Consider the following 22,675-nt stretch of genomic DNA (forward strand, 5'->3'; position numbering starts at 1 on the left):
TGAGCCTGTATCATATTTTTAAAAACCTAAGCTCAGGATCTTATATTTATCCCTGTTTAATTTTATCTTGTTAGTTTTTACCTATGCAGTTGATTCTGCCAACTGCAGTATTAGCTATTCCTCTAAATGGTACATCACATGGAAATGAGATGTCTTCTCTTAGGTCAAATAAAGATTAACTGGTACAGAGTCCAGCTGCATGCTGGTAGTAACCTTCCCCAGGACCCCATCCCTGGATAGTGTGATTCAGCAGAGAGACAGGTATCTGTAGTTCTTAAAACTTCCAAGGGGGATACTGATGCTTTCTTAACATCATTTTCTGATATTCTATCCTCCTAATTTCCATCAAAATACAAATTAAATTGTCACTGAGAGTTTTTCTTTTTTTTCTCTCCTCTTTCCTGATTTGCTAATTCCTGTACTGAAAGCTCCTGGTAAATTAAAAGCAGACCTTTTAAAATTAATTTTGGTACAAATCTCAGGTTTACCAGTAGTACGTGGAAGTGTGCTTTCTTTGTAAATCATTTTAACAGTGTCGTATCATATCTTGACTTCCTATCGACCTTTTTGTATGATTCTTCCCTGATTCATTCTAATAATTCATTAAATATTATCATTATTATAATATATAATGTTATTTATTAAATAATACTGTTTTAATCTTTGTCATTCTTTTCATGGCAAAGTTTAAAAGTACTTGCTATGATCTCTATTCTCCTAATTGATATTTTTATGATTTCCCACAATAGGATTTCCTCAACCTTTAGCTGATCCTCCAGATGGCTTGGATATTGTGCAGCTTGAGGTACACTGTTGTTCAGTAATGTGAGATTTTTATTTAGTCTGGGCCTTGAAAATATCATGTGGGTAATGTTCACATAAAACTGCATCTTATGATCAGACTCTTGGTTGCTGCAGGAACTCACTATTGCAATTTTCATGGCCTCATTTAAGGCATCCCAAGAGTTGTTTTGAAATTCACTGCCACTGCGTGAGAAGGTGATGCAAGGTTCATAAAATGGACAATTTTAGAATTTTAAATGTGTTGTAATAAAGTTCTACTGATTAAAGAATGTAACATTTATCTTTGATTCATTTTCCTCACTTATTATTTTATTATTATTATTATTATTATTTTTTAGCAACTGGCATATTGTCTGAGTCAGTGGGCAACTATTTCTAGCCAACCTAAGGTAAAAAAAAAATAATGTATATATGATAATTCTTTTAGTCATATCAGTGCATGTGTTTACAGTTTAATTGAGATCTGTAGTAAGCACTCTTCTGCTATCTGTAGGAGGATGCTATATGTGTGTTTAAATGTGTGTATGTAAGACTATAATGCTAGAAAATATCATGTTAATCTCTTGAATCCAAATTACTCTAAAAGTATAAGGAGTTCATGTGTATTCTTGTAATTACCATAGTTTTATATATATATATATATATATATAATATATAATGTGCACACACACATATCATACATATATATTACTATGGTGATTATATATCTAATTATATTTTTATATATAATTAGATTAATTATATTCATCACAATATATCATATCATACATTACAAATTAACACTATGTGTGGTAGTTAAATTTGTATGTCAACTTGGCTGGGCCTGGTTGAGTAGCTGGGCAGCTGGTGGTAGTTATTCCCCATGATGAGACTGGCAATCAACTCCCCCCATGGTGGGATCTACCACAAGCAGGTGAATAGCTGTCTTTGGGATGTGGTCTGCTTCCTGTATTTAAGGAGAAGCCTTGGGGATAGTCTCTAGCTTATGGCACGCTTGAACTCTGCATGTAGCTGTGTCATTGTTCAGCAGCCTGCCATGCTCTGCCTACCTTACTTTCAATGGACTTGAATTAATGGCCTGCTGTGTAGTTTGGTAACATCAGGACTGTGCTATTTTATTTGTCGACCTTAGGCTTGTTAGCCTCAGCAGCCAGCAGCTGCTGCCTGAGTGAAGAGATGCCTCTAGCTTCAGTGAGCTGGGAGAGGCAGAGCTGAAAGTCCAAGGTCAAGGGCTTTCACCCAGCCCCTAGAGCCTGGCACTTTGAACTTGGACTTAAAGCCTCCAAATTGTAAGAATAAACTCCTGTTTGTTAAGACCATCCCATTTGTGGTATATTCTTTTCAGGACAACACTAGCTAACCGAAACACTATGATATAGCAGTTCTCTAAAAATATTAGTAGATTTCACATAAAGGAACTAACAATAACTATAGTAACCACAACAAATATTTCAATGGACACAAAGTAAATGTTGATTCAATCAAAAGTGGAAAGGGTGGTCTTCATTATTCTTGACATAGTCCACATATCTTCACCTTGAGCCACATCTCATCCCCCCCACCTCTTCCACTACCATACTATCCCATGTTCCAGTCATATTGATTTCTCACTATTCCCCAAATGCGCAATGCCTTTTATGTCTTTACACATGCTTTTCCTTGTCCAGAAATGCTTTTGCCTCCTTCCCAGGTAGGAATTAATAGCTCAGAGTCTGAAAGCAAGTTATTATTGTTGTTAGATGCCAACGAGTCAGTTCCTACTCATAGCGACCCTCTGAACCTCTGAAAACAGAAGTAAACAGTGCCCAGTCCTGTGCCATCCTCACAACTGTTGCTATGTTTGAGCCAATTGTTGTAGCCATAGTGTGAATCCATGGTGTTAATGGTCTTCTCATTTTTCTCTGATCCTCTACTTTATCAAGCATGATGTCTTTATCCAGGGACTAGTTCCTCCTGAAGGATCTCTGGTAGCACAGTGCCTAAGGCACTTGACTGCTAACCAGAAGGCTGGCGGTTCAAACCCACCAGCCACTCCTCAAAAGGAAGGTTGGGCAATCTGCTTCCATTGAGATACTGCCTTGGCAACCCAAAGAGGGGTTGCTATGAGTCGGGTCCAACTCCATGGCAGACAACAACAAGAGTTCCTCCTGATAACTTGACCAAAGTATGGGAGACAAACTTTCACCATCATCACTTCCAAGGAGCAATCTAGCTGTATTTCTTCCAAGCTAGATTTATTCATTCTTCTGGCAGTACATAATACATTCAATATTCTTGACCAACACCATAATCCAAATGCATCAATTCTTCTTTGGTCTTCCTTATTTGGTCCAGCATTTGCATACATAGGAGGCAATTGAAAATACTATGGCTTGGGTCAGGTACAACTTAGTTCTCAAAGTGACATTTTTACCCTTTAACACCTTAAACAGGTCTTTTGCATCAAATTTGCCCAATGCAATACATCATCGGATTTCCTGACTGCTGCTTCCATGAGCATTGATTGTGGATCCAAGTAAAATGAAATCCCTGACAACTTCATATTTTCTGTGTTTATTATGATGTTGCTTTTTGGTCCAGTAGTGAGGATTTTTGTTTTCTTTATGTTGAAGTGTAATCCATACTGAAGGCTATAGTCCTTGCATTCAAAACCCAATTGCACCACAAATTAGTTACTTAACTTTGGCAAGTTTCTTAGTCTCTGTGCCTCAGTTTCCTTATCTGTAATATGGGTACAATAGTTATGCTGTTGTTGTTTTTGGTCCTGTTAAATCAATTCCAACTCATAATGACACTGTTGGACGAAGTATAACTACATCATAGGGTTTTCTTTATGGAAGCAGTTTTCTAGACCTTTCTCCCACAGAACTACAAGATGGATTTGCACCTCCAAGCCTCCTTATGGTAGTCATTGTGCTTCATAATGTTACTTTAATATTTGTGAAGTGTTTCCAACAATGTCCAGAACATGATAATTGACATTATTTATTAGCTGTTACCATTGATTCTTAAAAAAATAAATAAAAAATATTATTATACTGTGGTGAAAATATACATAACAAAGCATATGCCATGTCAAAAGTTTCTACATGTGCTGGTCAGTGACACTGATTACATTCTTCAAGCTGTGCAACTAACTATTCTCGACAATTCATTCCACCATCATTAACATAAACTCAGTGTCCTCTCAGCAAAAACTTGCCTTTTCCCACTCCCTTCCATCTCTGGTAATCACTAATAATCTTTGGTTTCCATATATGGGCTTATTTCATGTAAGTATCATACAATATTCGTCCTTTTGCAACTGATATTTCACTCAGCATAATGTTTTCTAGGTTCGTTCATGTTGTGGCATGCATCAAAACTTCATTTCTCTTTTTGGCTCAGTAGTGTTCCATTTTGTATATAAACATGACACTTCGTTTATCCATTTTTTGTTGGTGGATGTTTAAATTGTTTTCAACCTTTAAGTATTACAAAAATGCTACAATGAACATTGCTGTACATCTTCTATTTATGTTCCTGCTTTCACTTCTTTTGGGTGTATATCTAGGATTGGGACTTCTGGGTCACCTGGTAGTTCCATGTTCAACTTTTAGAAACTTCCAAAATGTTTTCCACAGCACTGTACCATTTTACATTCCCACCAGCAATGGATAATATTTCCAGATTCTCCACAACCTTGCCAACACCTGTTGTTTTCCATCTTTTGGATCATTGCTACTCCAATAAGGATGAAGTTGTATCTCATTATAGTTTTATAATTACCTCTTGATATAATTCTCATTCCTCAAGACTCAAATATGACTTTTTCTCTCAAACTTCATAAATATATCATACTTATTTCCTCTTATTTGCAATTTACCATCGTTCATGTCTGAAGACATGAATTGTTATCTCTCATTTTCAGAAATAATCTTTACAACCTTAGAACCTGGAATAACGATTCAGAATGATAACTTGCAGTTCTCCATCTCCCAGCCACTGCCTCCCCGCTTCACACTGAAGACTCTTTCTTGTCCCTTGCATGAAGGCTGTGTGAAGATATCCTATATCAGCAGAGGAAGTGGAAGTGTGGCTGTCACATGTGTTACCTACAGTGGTAAATTGGGCTATAGGATTTCCCCTAAGTGCAGGGACCACCTGAAATGAACTTCCCATTCACTATCTCCATTTCCCAAAGCTGATCCCTTTCATTATTTCCAATTACAGAAGAGCAGGGGTTACTCAGTGAATGAAACTACCAATATTTTAAAGCTATTAATAGAGAGACTATGGACACTCTTGGCTTTGTTGCTGCTTCCAAGTGGGACCATGAGAAAGTAATTTTCTCTCTTGAGGCTTTAGTTCTCACATTTGTCCAATGGTCGGTATAAGCAACCAGGCCTCTCTCAGCCTACATCCAGCTCTGGTCTATGCGACAGCCCAGGTCTGTAATCCAGGGAACTTTTATCTTGAGGCAAGTCAGAAAACAGTTGTATTCTACAGATAATGACATATGTGGGAATTCTTTGGGTTTCCTGTTTCTGGTTCCTAAATGGGACCAGAAGATGTTTAGATGTGAAAAAATTCAATAGGTTCTTTTTTTGGGAATTTTTTTTTAAATAGGTTCTTATGAACAGAGAAACCTACTATTCATTCATTTAAAAAAAAATATGTATTTATTGAGAGCATGACATTAGCCAGGTATTGCAGATACAGAAACGGTCAAAACAGACAAAAACACCTACTCTCATTGACCTTATATTCTAGTTTAAGAAACAAATAATAAAGACGATTTATTAGTAAAATTTTAACTATATATTTTTTTTCTAAAGAGAAAAAAAAATAAAGCAAGGAAAGTGTATATGAAATGTTGAGAAGAGTGTTTAGCACCAGAAAAAACATCTTCATATTCCTTGCTAATCTTTGGCCTGAAAAATAACAGTATAAAGTTGATGAACGTGGTAAAAAAAAAAAAAAAAAAATTGCCCATTAAGTGTCCATGTAAACATACACACATTATTGTGAGCAGATGCTAACAAGAAAAGCAAAAGCTGTGAAAATAGTACTTTCTACTGGTTTAAAAATGGTGATTAGAAACAAAGTCAGTTTCCACAGAGCCTTTCCTATTAATGTTAATGTGTGTGTGTGTGTGTATGCATGTACACACCTGTGCAAGTGTGGAGTGGAGAGAGAGAAGAAGGAAGAGAAGAGACCAAATGACAAAGAAGAGAGACAGAGAGAATGGAAATGTATCACCTGCTTACACTGCAGAGACTCTCCATAACGTTTCAAGGAATATTTATTTATATTTGCAGCAACAAAATTAGATGTGTTATTAGCAACTTTAATTTCTGTTTTGATTGAAGATTGAGATAATTCAAGAATGCTTAAATGTGCATGAGATGCAAATGATTGATATTAGTATACCAGCATATCAAAAGATCTTCAAAGTAATCAGCTGTAGCAATTTTACAAAACATGTGCATGAAAACGTGTACTATGGTTTTGTAAGATGACTTCACATGCTCACCTTACCTGGCCCATGAGTCGATAGGCTGTCTATAGCTTTCCCAAGGCCATTATCCATGTAAACAAGGGCCAGGCGAGTTTCTAACAAGGATTTACAAATTAAAACGTGGGCTTTCTGAAAGAAGAGTGGAGATTCATGTAGAAAGTTTACATTAAATTTTTAAAAATTGGTAAATTTGAACCAACCCTAAAAATTTGAATTATAGAGTACATCTAGCAGCCCATTAAAGGCATCAATAGTTATTTTATTCACTTCTTAGTCAGATGGTTATCTGGGAACTGATTTGGGTGTCCTTAAAACCCTATAGAAGGAACCCTGGTGGCTCAGTCTTAAGAGTTTGGTTCTTTCTGCAGAAGAGAGATGGGGCAGTCACTTCTGTAAAGATTACTGGTTGCCATGGATTCTAACTCATACTGACTTTGTAGGACAGAATAGAAGTGCCCCACAGGTTCTTAAAGGCTGTAATTCTTAAGAAGCACACCACCTCATCCTTCTCCCACAGAGCATGGTAGGTTTGAATCAGTTGCTGACCTTTCCATTAGCAGCCAGAACTTAACCACTGTACCACTAGAACTCCTCCCATAAAGATTATAGCCCTGGAAACTCTTTGGGGGAAGTTCTACTCTGTCCTACGGGGTTGCTATGAGTCAGAATCCACTCCAAGGGAATAGGTGTTTTGTTTGTTTGTTCTTGTTTGTTTTTAAAACCCTCAGGCACATAGTTAGTGTCACAGAGTTTGTCTCTGACTAAAAACCAGAGGAATTGTGGGATGACATCAAGAACATCATCCAAGAAAGATGATGCTTTCATCATCGAAGAAAGCAAAAGGTTATTAAAAAGACAGGAAAGGAGGAAAAGAGCAAAATGGATGTCAGAAGAGACTCCGAAACTTGCCCTTGAACAGAGAGTAGCTAAAGCAAATGGAAGAAATGACAAGATAAAAGAGCCGAACAGAAGATTTCAAAGAGCAGGTCAAGAAGACAAAGTCAATTATTATAATGAAATGTGCAAAGATCTGGAGTTAGAACACCAAAAGGGAAGAACATGGTTCACATTTCTCAAGCTGAAAGAACTGAGGAAAAAATATAAGCCTCAAGTTGTAATATTGAAAGATTCTATGGGCAAAATATTGAATGATGCAGGAAACATCAAAAGAAGATGGAAGAAATACACAAAGTCACTATACCAAAAAGAATTAGTCAATGTTCATCCATTTCAGGAAGTGGTATATGACCAAGAACCAATGGTATTGAAGGAAGAAGTCAAAGCTGTACTGAAGGAATTGGTGAAGAACAAGGCTCCAGGAATTGATGGAATACCCATTGAGATGTTTCAACAAACAGATGCCTAACTGGAGGTACTCACTCACTATGCCAAGAGATTTGGAAGACAGCTACCTCGCCAACTGCCTGGAAGAGATCCATATTTGTACCCATTCCAAAGAAAGGTGATCCTATAGAATGTGGAAATTATCAAACAATATCATTAATATCACACGCAAGTAAAATCTTGCTGAAGATAATTCAAGAATGGTTGCAGCAGTATAATGACAGAGAACTTCCAGAACTGCAAGGTGGAGTCAGAAGAGGATGTGGAACGAGGGATATCATTGCTGATGTCAGATGGATCTTGGCTCAAAGCAAAGAATACCAGAAAGATGTTTTATTGACTATGCAAAAACATTCGATTGCATGGATCATAACAAATTATGGCTAACATTGAGCAGAATGGGAATTCCAGAACACTTGATTGTACTCCTGAGGAACCTGTACACAGACCAGAAGGCTGTCATTTGAACAGAACAACAGAATACTGCATGGTTTAAAATAAGGAAGAGAGTGCATCAGGATTGTGCCCTTTCACCATACTTACTCAATCTATGTGCTGAACAAATAATCTGAGAAGCTAGACTATATGAAGAAATTGGCATCTGAATTGGAGGAAGACTCATTAACAACCTGTGATAAACAGATGATACAACTTTGCTTGCTGAAAGTGAGGATGACTTGAAGCAGCTAGTGATGAAGATTAAAAACTTCAATCTGCAATATGGATTACATCTCAACATAAAGAAAACTAATCTCCTCACAACTAGACCAATAAACACCATCACAATAAATGGAGAAAAGATTGCAGTTGTTAAAGATTTCATATTACTTGGTTCCACAATCAACACCCATGGAAGCAACAGTCAAGACATCAGACAATTGCACTGGGCAAGTCTGCTGCAAAAGACCTCTTTCAAGTGCTGAAGAGCAAAAATGTCTTCTTGAAGACTAAGGTGCACCTAACCCAAGCCATGGTATTTTCAATTTCCTCATATGCATGTGAGAGCTGGACAATGAATAAGGAAGACCAAATAAGAGTTGTTGGTTTTGAGTTATGGTGTTGGTGAAGAATACTGAAAGTACCATGAACTGCCAAAAGAATGAACAAAACTGTCCTGGAAGAAGTATAAGAGCTGGCATGCTCCTTGGAAGCAAGAATGGCCAGACTTCATCTCACCTACTTTGGTCATGTTGTCATAAGGGACCATTCCTTGGAGAAGGATATAATGCTTGGTAAAGTGGAGGGTCAGTGAAGAAGGGGAAGGCCCTCAATGAGATGGACTGACACACTAGCTGCAATGGTGGGCTCAAGTATACCAAGGATTATGAGGCTGGCACAGGACCAGGCAGTGTTTTGTTTAGTTGTACACTATTGTTGTCACTATGAGTCAGAGACAACTCAATAGCACCTAACAACAACAACAACATGGCTCGCAGTTCTATTTAACAAACCTGGAATCTACATGAATTGGATAGACTCCACACCAACTAGTTTGGGGTCCCAGTGGGGCTCAAATTGTTAGGCAACTAACTCAAAGGTTGGTGGTTCAATCTACCCAGAAGAGTCTTGGAAGGGAGGCCTGGTGATCTACTTCTGAAAGATCACAGCTATTGAAAATTCTATGGTGGGTCATTCTACTCTGACACCCATGGGGACCCCATAAGTCTGAATGAACTTGACAGCTGCTGGTTGGGTTTTTGTTTGTTTACTTTAAGTCATAGACTCTGGTTTCCTTCCCAAAGATTGAGAAGATAATATGAAATTATTATTTTTTAAATGATGGCAATTTTCTTTTTGGTAAAATCTCATGTCAACTATGTCCTTGTGAAGTTTGTATAATGGAGGGATTTTGTTTTTAGGTTAACAGTTCGTTTAATAATATTAAGGTAAATCAGGTAAGGTCCATGCAACATACTGAAAACTTCATCAGTTGCTTTTCCCAGTAAAATCCCACATAGCTTACTCTCACAATTCTTTTTCTAAGGTTAATCAGGATGTACACAAACGGGTGAGTACTGCCTATTTCAGTAGAAAGTGCATGCCACTTCCACTTTTGGAGCAAGTGGAACTTAGTACTAAAATAACTTTTTTTTTTTCCTTATTTAGTTTTTATTTCACTACTCCAGATCTCAGGAGCCACGACATCCAGTTAAACCTGGGGTCAGTATTTTATCATAATCATCTTTTTGTAAAAAGGGACTCTTATCTGCATGCCTTTTATTTCTTCCTCATTAATATACACAGTCAAATAAAAGAGTAGGGGCCTTCCAGATGCCCTCTTGGTAATAGCTTGTTAGTGTTCTCCTTCCCTTTGGGGCTGCAGGGATTCTCTCTCTCTCTTTCTAGGGTGGGGGTGGTTGACAGATCTGAAAAGTTAGAGAATAAAATTACAGAAAAGGGAAAACAAGAAATAGCTTTTATTATTATTATTATGCACTTAAACAGCCGTACAGAGATGAGCCTGGTAACTTCTGTGCTCTGTTTACATGGCTCCATATTACCTTCTGTTTTCAAATGTTGAGAAGTGCTTTGTGAAATGTAAGATGTTCCATCAAAATGCCTCTTCCCAGACTATCACAGTGGGTATGTGCTATAGGTAAGATAACCATCACCTCTAAGTTTCTTACTACAAACTTTTGGGGGCCAGTTGTAGAGGTAAATTTCTATGGATTAAGAATTGAGGAAACTGGTATGGGCATACAACATAATTTATAATTCAGGTGCCCTATTCACAGCAACTGAAATTTCACCTTTAGAAAATTATTCATAAGTGAGAATCAATGTTTAGGAAGCATTGAGTTTCTGTTTATGGTGATGGAAAATTAGGCAATGGATTTTGATCATGGTTGCACAACATGATTGATGTAATTGGTGTTACTGAATTGTACACGTGATAAATGTTGAACTGGCAAAGGTTGTGTTTTACTGGCAAAGGTTATGTTTACTTCCGTAGTGATACTGCCTCGGAAACCCAAGGAGGGGTTGCTATGAGTCAGGGCCGACTTGATGGTTAATAACAACAACAAAATATATATATATGTGTAAGGAAGGTTGGGCAATCCTACTTCCATAGTGATACTGCCTTGGAAACCCAAGGAGGGGTCACTATGAGTCCGGTAGGACTCAACGGCACATAACAACAATATATATATATATATATACATATATGCTACTCCTTGGAAGTAAGATGGGGCAATCTACTTCCATAGTGATACTGCCTCTGAAACCCAAGGAGGGGTCACTATGAGTCGGGTCCGACTCCATGGCACATAACAACAACAGTATAGGTCTGGGAATGGGCAAGAGATAAGGGTGGGGTAGCCCTGGTGGTGCAAAGGTTAAGTGCTCTGCTGCTAACTGAAAGGTTGGCAGTTTGCATCTGGCCATCTGCTCCTATAAAGATTGTTGTTGTTATTGTTATGTGCCGTCGAGTCGGACCCGACCAATAGCGACCGCTCCTTGGGCTTCCGAGGCAGTATCACTATGGAAGTAGATTGCCCCAGCTTCCTTCCGAGGAGTAGCTGGTGGGTTTGAACCACCAGGCTTCTGGTTAGCAGTCAAATGCCTTAGGCACTACACCACCAGAGCTTCCTCTATAAAGATTACAGGCTAGAAAACTATGGAGCAGTTCTATGCTGCATGAGCGTGCATGCTTGAGTGAGTGTGGGCCACCACAGGCAAGTGTAAATTAAAAAAGCAAACAAACAAAAAAACCCATTACCACTGAGTTGATTCAAACTCATAGTGACAGATAAATATAGGACAATAAAAATGAATCAGGGCAGGAGGTGTGGATGCTGCCCTTCTACCTTGTCCTTTAGGGTAGAAGAGCACACAGGGGATTGTGAAAGGGAGATGCTTCTTTGAGGCAAAGCACTCCACTGTAGGAAGACAGGATGCTAGATAAAAGTCTAACTTAACCCTGAGGGAATATTTTTAAGTAATGGGTTGAAATTGAACCTGCTATCATGGTAAGTGGTTCTTTATTGAAAACAAAATTTCAAGCTTAGGCTCTGAAATGGATTTTACTCTGAAAATTAAACCCATTTATAAAGGAAGTGAGTCGAAGGAATGTGTAGCTGTGGGCTCTCAAAATACTCTGCCAGTGTTGATGTCTGAGGCTTGCGTATGACCCTCTTAGAACATCTCCATCCTTACCACACCTCTTTGTTGCAGATTCCTCCTGTGCATCCTTTAATGCGCCTGGCTGCAAAGCTCGCCAACCGAAGGATGAAAAGATTTCTGCTGAGAGTTTGTGCTCTTTATATTCCATAATTTTTTTTTTTTTTTTGAAATGCCACTAACAGTTCTTTTAAACATGGTGCCGTGGGGCTCACTTTTAGTCTCTCCTTGAATCTAAGAATCCACCTAAGAAAGCCCGGGGCCAGTACCACTGGTTGACTGACCTTGCACCAAATCCTTAATTTCCTAGAGCCTCAGTTTTCCCAACTGTTACCCATGGGAGCTGTACAGGATGAGGGAGGGACTGCCTGTGTGCTGCCCCGTTCATTTCATCCTCTGTTTTCCTCTCCATAGCCCTATGTTTGGGGGTTTTGTTTGTTGTTATTGTTTTTAACTTTCCCTGTGCCTGCTTCTTCCTCCTGACGTGAACATTTTACCTTGATGAGTTACTTTCTGCTTCCACCATTCCCTTCTCCTTTGTCCACATTTCAGAGCCTTTTATGTTTGTTTTGTTTTTTAAGGGTAGAAGTGACAAGTTTCAATAATGGCTGAACCTGTTAAAATGTTAATAAAAATTGGATTACTTGGTAGCAAAAAAAAAAAAAAGAGATCCTTTAGGACACTGTGAGGACTGGTCAGATGGATCAACTTACCTCAGTTTTCCCAGGACTTTCCCGATTTTAGCTTTGAAAATTCCAAGATCCCTGAGACACCCCTCAGTTCTGGGAAAATCTGGTACGGTGGGTCATCCTAAACCAGGCAGCAGTTTGTCTGATCCCCTGCTGAGTTAGCCTTCAGGGTGAATCTGACTTGATTCTTAGCCAAGCCCACGAGGCAAAGAAAAAGCTGAAAATAGCTTAAACTTTTCTGAAAAACTGAACACTTGCCTAAACCTTTGGTCAATCTAAAAGTTGGAGCTGTTGGGAAAGACAATGGTACAAATGAATATTCAAATCATGGAAATATGCTGCCTTCCAGCAGGAACATGTCATTAGATACATGGTTAGCCTGTTCCCTTGAATTACTTTTTCACACCTTACTTCTGACTCCTTTAGAATGGAAGCAGGGTAGTGCAGGATCCCAGCAAATCTACTACTAGACTCAGGGATGTGGTTTCAGTTGAATTAACCTGTGCCTCATTCCCTCATAGGATTCAGGGCCTGCTGCAACAGACTTTACCAAGAAGGTATGTAAGTTCTGTGGAGATCATAACCCTCAAATGCCGCGTCCAGCACAGCAGCATAGGTCATGAAACAGAGGAACATGAAAGGATTAAAGGATTAAGAGAAACAGGGCCAGGTGGACACTCTGCATATTCTGTGAGAGCGATCCCTGATGCATCCGCTCTGATTTATTTATACATTAATACATGATTACGTCATTATTCTTGGTATTTCCTTAGTACAATCAAGTATTTTCTACAATATAATCAAGTATTTTCTACAATGTTAAAATTTTACTCTTACCCAGACCCAGAGGTAATGGATGATTAGTTGGACTAAAAGCTATTACAGGGATAGTAAATGATTACTGAAATAAATTATTCTAAGGTATGAGATATTCCATAAAGATGACAAACATACGTTACTGGAACAATGTTTTGCCCTCAACACACAAAGTTCTGCCAAGTAAGCATTGAAGCATAAAAGAGGCCTTGCCTTCTCTAGCTGCTGTTAGAATAAGTGCCTTGCAGTCCTGTCCTTTTTAAAATCTTTCTCTTGGTCTCCAACATGCAAAAAAACACCAATAGCAGAAGCCAGAGAAGTGCTTGCAGCCTGCTCACCTTGCAGCCCCTCTAGACTACTGGCAAGAACTATTCTTAACAAATGATCCCAAATCTCTTCTCTGAAGCTGAGCATTTAATTGGAGGTTTCCCTGGGCTTGCCATGGGGCAATGCTTCTGGCTATCAGTATTTTATCTCCAGTCCTGCAAATGAATCACTTGGGGACATCTACTCCTAGGAATTTGCTTTCTGTGGCTCCTGGGCCTAAATTTGGGAGATTATAGAAGTGGGCATGGACCCCATAGACCAGTGGTTCTCAAACTTTTGTGCGCATCAGAATCACCTGGAAGGCTTGTGAGCCCCAGCCCCAGAGATTCAGTAGGTCTGGAGTAGGGGCTAAAAATGTGTACTTCAAACAAGTTTTGGATGTTGTTGATGCTTTGGGGTCCAGGGCCTACACTTTGAAAACTGATACTAATATGCATTTCAGAAAGACCTAGGTACAGTGATTGATAATGGTTTATGTTTTTATATTGCAGGATTACACTGCCACCTTGGGACGACCATTTTTCCTTTTCAGGGTATAAGACATTTTCTCTTCTTTATTTTCTAACTCTGATTTGAATTCGCTCCTGCCATCCCACATGTGGAACAATTGCACAATCAGCACAATCAGGGCTAATAGTGAGTTGGTGAATAAGGGTGGGGGAGAGTCCTTCACCTGCTTACACAGGGCACAGCTATGTGTCAAAATCTCCTTCTACAAACTTGATACTTGCAAAGGAAGGATCCCAAGTCATAGGACGCAGAGCACCATGGCTCCAGAGAGCAGGGGCTGGGCCACACCAAAGCCTGAGTCCATGTTCCTGAGCATTGAGGTCCATACAAGGCAGTGGTGGTTCAAGGATAGAATTCTTGCCTTACATGTGGATGGCCAGGGTTTAATTCCCAGCCAAGGCACCTGATATGCAGTCGCCACCCTTCTGTCAGTGGAGGCGTGTCTTGTTATGAAACTGAACAAGTTTCAGCAAAAATTCTATACTGAGATGGACTAGTAAGAGGCCTAGAAGTCTATTTCTGAAAAATCAGCCAGTGAAAACTCTATGGAATCACAATGGCCCAATTCAGAATCAATCATGGCTCGGGACTGGGCAGAATTTCATCCCATTGTGCATGGAGTCTCCAGGAGTCAGGGACCAACTTGATAACAGCTAATGACAAAGTCCACATGTAGCCCCAAAACACCCTGGCAAGAGGAGTCTGGGTACCACCCTCTCCTTCTACCCTGGTGAAACAGTAGGCTTTTGGAAGGGTCAAGGAGTCATGAGAGTGATACTTTAGTTTTTAATCTCCTATTCACTAGCTACTTTCACTCGGCAGATACTCGGTATTTGCCTTAGAAAAACATTAGAACTACACTTGATCAGTGCTCTTCCCTAAACTCTACTCTTTGGAGCACTGGTGCTAAGAGATACTTTGCGAAATATCAAATAAGATTGGAAAACAAGGCATCTGATATTCTTGAAGATTTGCAATGCACGCTAGCACATTACAGGCTGTGCAAGAAACCACCTATTTAACTTGGCTTAAACTTATTTGACCAAGGAAGCTCTTAATTACACCCTCCTGCTCCCCACACACTTTTTTTGGTCTGCAGGACCTAGTGGGGTTGTTCTTTGGAAAGTACTTTGAGAAACAGTGGATCTCCATGATCTCTTTGGAATTAGAAGTCCTGTGATGAACGATTTGAGGACTTTCCTGCCAGATAAACAAAGGCTAAGGTTGGAGGTTGTGGAGTGGAGATCAGTGTCGGAGCTCTAGGAGCAGGAAAGGAGCCTGGAGTACTGCACAGAGGGCCTAGGACAGTAAGGGGCTGGGGCTTACCAGGGGATGCCCCACTGGAGATTACTGACATCCAAATTAGAAGAATAACTGTAGGGTCCAACGGAGAGAGGATCTGAAATAAAGACATAAGATCCTGACAGTTCTGTCTCAGTATCTGCAGCTACAATTTTTTTTTTTCCACAGCCAAGAAATGGAAGGAACACTGAAGAGAATGTTCAGTAGACTATTTCAAAGGTCAGTTTCATTGCAGCTTTTCTCTTCCAAGTAAATGCCATGTATCTAACCAGTTCTCCTTTTCTAGGAAGGAGATACAGCCACGGGGGCAATTGTTTGAAGAAAGGGAGACCATGTAGAAACACTGACAACTTTCCTTTCCTGCTCACAGCACCACATAAGCCCCCATTGAGCCTGACTGTTCTGGGCAAAAATAACAGCCTTTGCTGCCATGCCCAGCTCGCTGTAGTTGTGTTGTCTCCTCCTATGAGGGGGATGAAGGCTCTACACAGCCCAGCTGGGTCCTCCATGATATCTCACCTGGCTCCCCTGATGAGGGATAAAAACATCCTCACATGCTTTAGGAGGACACCACGGAGTCCTTGGGAGTTACTAGGTCCTTAGTGGGAACATTTCTGAGTACAGCCAGACAAGGCTGTCCCCTCAATTCAATGGTGCTTTGAGACACAGAGTTTAAATCTGGGCAGATTCCTTGGCCTTCAGGCCTGTGGAAAAGGAGATCTAGGCACAAGAGCAACTCTGTACCTCTTCTGCTTCTGATGGGGCTGTGGTCCTGGGTTATGAAACCTGAGGATGCATGACCTGCCCATGCATCTCAGCCTCCCTCCTGGAGACCCATCCCAACAGCCCAGCAGCCCAAAGCTTCAGCAGGTGCCCAAGATATGTGTCCAGATATATGGGAAACATAACCACCCAGGGGAAAAAAAGAGGAAGATGTTCCCTCAGGCAGCAACACTCACACAAACCTAATGCCCTAGTTAGATGTAGCAAAAACAAATCTTAAAAGCATTGATGATGGAGAAGGGAAGCTGGACATTTATGATACATCAAACTGAGGTATAATTTTAAAAACATTTGGTGTAATAACATGCTCACAGACCTTGTCTCAATTCTGAGAATGATTTCACCTGAGCTCTACATTTTTCTTTTCTTTTTCAGAATTTAATGGTAAAGGAAAATCTGGATCTGATAAGGCAATCCAGTGATCATTCTGAACTTTGAGAAATGTCAAATTTCTTTCTGTGAACAATATCTACAGATATTTATCTTCCTCTGGATTCAGTAGAATATTCTGTTGTATAAATAAATAATGTAATATTCACACAACATTTTAATTTTTATTGAAAAGTCTTGGGATAGATTGTATGTATTTTTATACCATTTTTGGTATTGCTTTAGCAAGCCCCAACTGTCTTGTTATCACTGAGAATTAAAAGCATGGGCTTGGATTAGGCTGACTGGTTTTACCTGACTCTTCCCTTGTTTAGCTGGGTTACTATTATGGATTAAATTATATCTTCCTTCCCCCAAAATATGTGTTGCCATCTGCTAAAATAATCGAAACTCAAAGAAAATGAAACATAAGGTTTATGCTGAGTAGTTATCCTATGTGCATATAAGGAGACTATTCTGATTCTAAAAAAAAAAACAAAAACAAAAACAAACGGCTCACAGCAGGTTAGTTACAATGAAGCTTATAAAGAGAAAAGAAGGAAGAACAGGAAATCAACCATTCTCTAATTTCAAGGTGATTGATTAAACCCTGCCCTCTCCATTTCACTGAGATCAGTTGATAGCAGGTTACCAGGTAGTCTGGTCTGCTGCTAAAATTTTGGATCACCTGCAACCATGAGACCTTTTGAAATTTAAATTAACTAAGTCCACTGTATTTTTCATTAAATCATGAAGTAAAGGTTTTGTGATGTAGGTTGGTATTGACTCAGTGGCAATGGGTTGGATTGTTTTTTGCTTTTGTTTTTGAGCTGGAAAGAAACACATTTCACCAGGCTGTAAAGTTGATTAGCAACTTTGGGAGAGAAGAGTATGCCACTGAAGCTGCAGGCAAGATCAATTTTGGGTCAGAATTTTTTTTAGATTTATGGGTAAGAAAAAAAAAAAAACCCTCCTAAAATCAAAGTAAGATGCTTGTTATTTTTTTCTTTGACAAATCCTAACTCCTGTATCTGTAGAGAAAGAGAAGAAGTCATGATGGTGCAATGGTTAAAGCACATAACTGATAACTGAAAGGTCAGCAGTTTGAACTTACCAGCTGCTCCATAAGAGAAAGAGGGGACAGTCTGCTTCTGTAAAGATTACAGCCTTGGAAACCTTATGGGGCAGTTCTCTATCCTAAAAGGTCACTATGAGTCAGAATCAACTCAATGGCTAACAGTTCGGTTTTTTTTTTGGTTTTGTATGTTGTTGTTGTTGTTGTTGTTATGTGCCGTCGAGTCGGCCCCGACTCATAGCGACCCCTCCTTGGGTTTCCGAGGCAGGATCACTACGGAAGTAGGATTGCCCAACCTTCCTTCCGAGGAGTGGCTGGTGGGTTTGAACCGCCAGCCTTCTGGTTAGCAGTCAAGTGCTTTAGCCACTATGCTACCAGAGCTCCTTGGTTTTGTATAGGTAGATATAATCTTGTTTGGGAATAAGGCTTCTTTGTTATGTTAATGAAGTCACATAGTATAGGTTGTATCCTACACCTAATCGCCTCTGAGTAATACAAAGAGCAGCATAGACACAGAACATAAACAAGCGGATGATAGATGCCACACGAAGATTGCCAAGGAGACAAGGATCTTTCCCAAGAGCCAACAAAGAAAGGGCCTTCTCCTAGAACCAGCAACCTGAATTTGGACTTGTAGCCTCCTAAACTGAGAGCATAAATTTCTGTTCTTTAAAGGTACCCACTTGTGGTATTTCCATTACAGCAGCACTGGGTAACTCAGTTACCGTGGGCAGGTCACTTCGCATCCCTGTGCCTCGGTTCCTCCATGGTAAAATGGGACTGTTAACAGCAGTGCCTTCTTCACATAGCTTTTGTGAGGATTAAGAAGATCATTCATAAAGGGCTTAACATGGTGGTGGTACACAGCAAACGCTCAATAGTGTTGGTTAAAACTATACTTAAAAGATGATTTTAATTACACAATGGTACCAAATGGACTGCCTCTAACGAGAATGCTACTTCTATATTGCGTAATGCTTGAATTTACAACACTAAGTTAAACATGACAATTCCAGACTCCTTATGAAACCATGAGGCTCAGCCCTTTACCTTTTTGGGGTCTTTCTCCATAAATAGCATTTGGTTTCCAGACCTCCCAGGATTGTCCTAAGGAATAAACAATGATGCAATACAAGGTGAGAACCTGTCATAACACTTTGGACCCAGGTAATGTAGTAATTGAAGTCCCAGCAGCAACAAAGGCAACAAAGGCCTACCCAAAGAAGAAATTTTAAACCCTCCAATGGACCTTAAACTGGACTCTGCCACTATTATAATACACACAATGAACCAAACCTCCACTGAATATATTTTTTTTTTAGCTTCTCGGGTTTCTTGTCAAATTTAAAGGTTCTCTTCTTTTAATGTTAGTATGACATCACATTTCTATAATTAGTTCTCAATTTTAATGTTTATAAGCTTCTGTAAGAAGTCTTAAGTCTATTTTCTTGAATAAAATAATGTAAGCCCCCATGGTACATATTGCCACACAGAGATGAAATGAGCAAACCTAATTCTTCCTAACATATTGCAGATGGAGGGATCATGATGCTGTCCTGAGGCCCTGCAGCAGGGAGGAACCAGGGTAGGTTTGACCTCTGGGTGCTACCCAGGTCCTGTAAGCAAATCTAGAGCTGACTAGGCCTCACAGCTCCTTGGAAGGGTGAGTGGATACAACATCAGTGGTGAAATGCTATTAATGCAAGTCTTCAGAAATGATCCTTGATTTTGAGGTGGACCAAGGATGGCTATTTCTGGGCACAGGAGTGGGATGGATTGAACATTCAGAGTTGGGTTGTAAAAGAAGTTACAAAGGTACAATACCTAACATCTCAGCCCTTGATCCTTTATTTAAAGGTGGCATACCTAGTGCATGGAACCCAAGATGGCAAGAGAGTTTGTTATATATTAAAGGTGAGATGGACTATACGGAGTTGCCACACACTCTGAGACCTAATCAGCTGTAAGTCCTTTATTTATGGGGTTGAGAGGTGATTTATGAGTAAGGAAAAAAAATAAAAATAAAAACCCTCCTAAAAGCAAAATCATCTTTTAAATCATCATGCCAGAAAGGACTCTGAAACCAGAAGAACAGCCTCACAGGGTTTATAAAGACAAAACCCACAAACGGGCAGGGTGTAATATTGAGTGTCTCTTTTCTATCCTTTGAAAGCAATCTTTTACAGAAACAGAAAGCAATGTTAAACTTAATTTAGCAAGTAACACCTGTAAGGAAACTTCTTGGCCTTGTAGTTAGGCTCATCTGCTCTGGGAGCTTCAAGTAGGACTTAGCCTTTGCAAGTAGACTTTCACAGAAGCCAAAAAAGCATTATACTTGCTCTAGCAACTCACACTTATAGGCAACACTTGCATCGTGGTCTGTCTCTGTGGTTGGCATAGGGGCTTAACTAGGTCTCCATGTTCTGCCAGAATGGATGGCCTGTAGCCTTTCAGTTGAAACAGGATGGGGTGGTCTAGACCTGTAGCTTAAGGGAAAAAACTTTATGGGGGTATCAGCTTGTCAAGATGGAATTAGTTCAAGTTCACCAGCAGCCAAATAATCTTGGGAAAGTGTATGAATTGGCTTAGGAAATTAGGATGGGTTGCAGAATTGGAGAGGTTAAGTAGGAATCCTCCTCCAACTTTACTTGAGGTTTCAGATTATTTTCCAACCCAACCTGTTTCAACACTCTCACTTCCTTAGTCTTTATAAAGTTATTTTTCTTGTGAATCTCAATATCTTAAAGAAAAAAAACATGCTTGGCCTCAACCAACCTTCTCACAGAGTTGGGAAAATTCCACTTCTGGACAATTTTACTTTTGCTCAATTCCCCAATCCCTTTGCTGACTCTTTCAGCTTAATATTAAAACCATCAATTTGCCTCAGGAGATTAAGTCACAATCAATAGAAACCCTAAAGGAGAAGGTGGTAGGACTTACTTTATTTATGCTCTTAGTCTTTGTCTTCCAGCCATTGGTTAAATAGCACTTAAGGGATTGCTTTAATAAAGCAGTGCTTAGGAGAAAGAAGCTTTCCATGCATGGCAGCTCTAAAGATCCTGGGCAGCTGGGCAGCCCGGCAACTGATCATATAACTGTGAACTTGGAAGGGGAGGTGGTTGAAGGAAGTGCTACCATTTGTACCATTCCCCGAGGAAGATTAAGCACGACCTTGAGCAGGTGAAGAAGAATAAGGACTATATGTGGCAAGGAGAGCAACAGGAGACTTATTTTATGCTGGATTGGCACAAGTGATGGACATTTGTACTTTTTATAAAGTATAAGGTCCCCTCCCACTTGGCTAGCAAACAAAAAGAAAATTTTCATAAGGAGGCTTATATTACTTAGGATAAGAGACACAATGTTAATGTGGTTTAAAGAACAAATAAATTTATTTTTATCTCTAGCTTTCAGTCCTGATGTGGATGACCTAGATTAATGGAGCAGCTCTATTCTTTGAGCTGTTTAGAGGTACCAGCACCTGCTGCCACTGGGAAGACACTGACTCATGGTGACCTGACATGTGTCAGGGTAGAGCTGTGCTTCATAGGATTTTCAAAGGCTTCTATTTTTGGAGGTAGATTGCCACGTCTTTCTCCCAAGGTGCCTCTGGGTGGACTCAAACCTCCAACGTTTTGGTTAGTAGTGGAGAGTGTTAGCTGTTTGCACCATCCACGAACTCTATTTAGAAACACAGGACATTGAAAATCATTGCCTCACTATACTCTGCATCTTCAAAGCTGGGTTGACACCAGTTGTGCCCAGTTTGGAGTAGAGGAGTGCATGCACAGTGTTTTAAGGCCCACCCTGGAAGTAGCACACTTCAATTCCCTCCATTGGTGAGAAGTCAGCAAGAGGACCACACTCAGGGAATGTAGTCCATACCTGGTCATGTCCGTTTACAACTCTGTTGCCTTAGATCTGAAAGAGAAGAAGAATGGGTTTGGTGGGCAACCAGTTGTCTCTTATCCCTCAGCATAAAAATAATGCTGTGATGTACTGGGAGAGGTTTGTCTTGGTGCTGCAGGGCCTGGTGAGATGCTCTACCAGCAGGAAGCAAATCTCCTTCCCTACCTCACGTGAGTGACACATGATGTAACAGAATGACTATCTACCCAAACTGGAGGCCATGGAGAAGAGATGAGATGCTGCTGGCCATCCTGGTAAAAAGAGGGAAAATATTGAGTCTAACTAGAGGGGTTTATGGCTTAATGACTCCAAGAAGGATTGGCTACATGGGGCTTCCCTGGGAAGCTCAAGTGAAAGGCGATTGTCTGTTGAAGAGATCCTGATGAGGGAAGACAAATTGAATAAACTCACTGCTGTCGAGTGGGATCCGACTCATAGTGACCCCTCCTTGGGTTTCTGAGGCAATATCATTACAGAAGTAGATTGCCCAACCTTCTTCTAAGGAGTGGCTGGTGGGTTTGAAACACCAGCTTTCTGGTTAGCAGTCAAATGTCTTATTCATTGTGCCACCAGAGCTCCCGAAAGGATGAAAAGACATGCATGATCTGGCCCCTGCCTGCCTCATAATTCACCACCATGCTCCACGCTTCCTCCTGTCTCAGGGCCTTTGCATTTGTATTTTATGCTCCTCTTTTCCTTTCACTATACTTATTCAATCTGTATGCTGAGCAAATAATCTGAGAAGCTGGACTATATGAAAAAGAAAGCAGCATCAGGATTGGAAGAAGAGTTATTAACAACCTGTCATATGCAGATGACACAACCTTCTTTGCTGAAAATGAAGAGAACTTGAAGCACTGATGATGAAGATCAAAGAGTACACTCTTCAGTAGGGATTATACCTCAACATAAAGAAAAAAAAAATCCTCACAACTGGACCAATAAGCAACATCACGGTAAATGGAGAAAAGATCAAAATTGTCAGGGGGTTCGTTTTACTTGGATCCACAATCAACACCCATGGAAGCAGCAGTCAAGAAATCAGACATTGTATTGCATTAGGAAAATCTGCCTCTTTAAAGTGTTGAAGAGCAAAGATGTCACTTTGAAGACTAAGGTGTGCCT

The 22,675-nt window shown here is 39.9% G+C and overlaps 1 protein-coding gene across 1 annotated transcript in view; it reads left to right on the top strand.

Moving 5' to 3' along the window:
* Positions 1–15,621, top strand: part of NMS (neuromedin S) — a 17,374-nt gene extending 1,753 nt beyond the window's left edge. The window contains exons 2-9 of the mRNA XM_007959536.1: positions 750–805; positions 1,143–1,193; positions 9,633–9,656; positions 9,755–9,808; positions 11,825–11,899; positions 12,981–13,016; positions 14,094–14,135; positions 15,583–15,621. Coding sequence (XP_007957727.1) covers positions 750–805; positions 1,143–1,193; positions 9,633–9,656; positions 9,755–9,808; positions 11,825–11,899; positions 12,981–13,016; positions 14,094–14,135; positions 15,583–15,621 — 377 coding nt within the window. The remainder of the gene's footprint in view (positions 1–749; positions 806–1,142; positions 1,194–9,632; positions 9,657–9,754; positions 9,809–11,824; positions 11,900–12,980; positions 13,017–14,093; positions 14,136–15,582) is intronic.
* The last annotated feature ends 7,054 nt before the right edge of the window (positions 15,622–22,675 follow it).

The sequence above is a fragment of the Orycteropus afer genome, unplaced genomic scaffold (genome assembly GCF_000298275.1).
Source record: "Orycteropus afer afer isolate SDZICR_OR568_19922 unplaced genomic scaffold, OryAfe1.0 scaffold00017, whole genome shotgun sequence".
NCBI lineage: Eukaryota > Metazoa > Chordata > Mammalia > Tubulidentata > Orycteropodidae > Orycteropus > Orycteropus afer.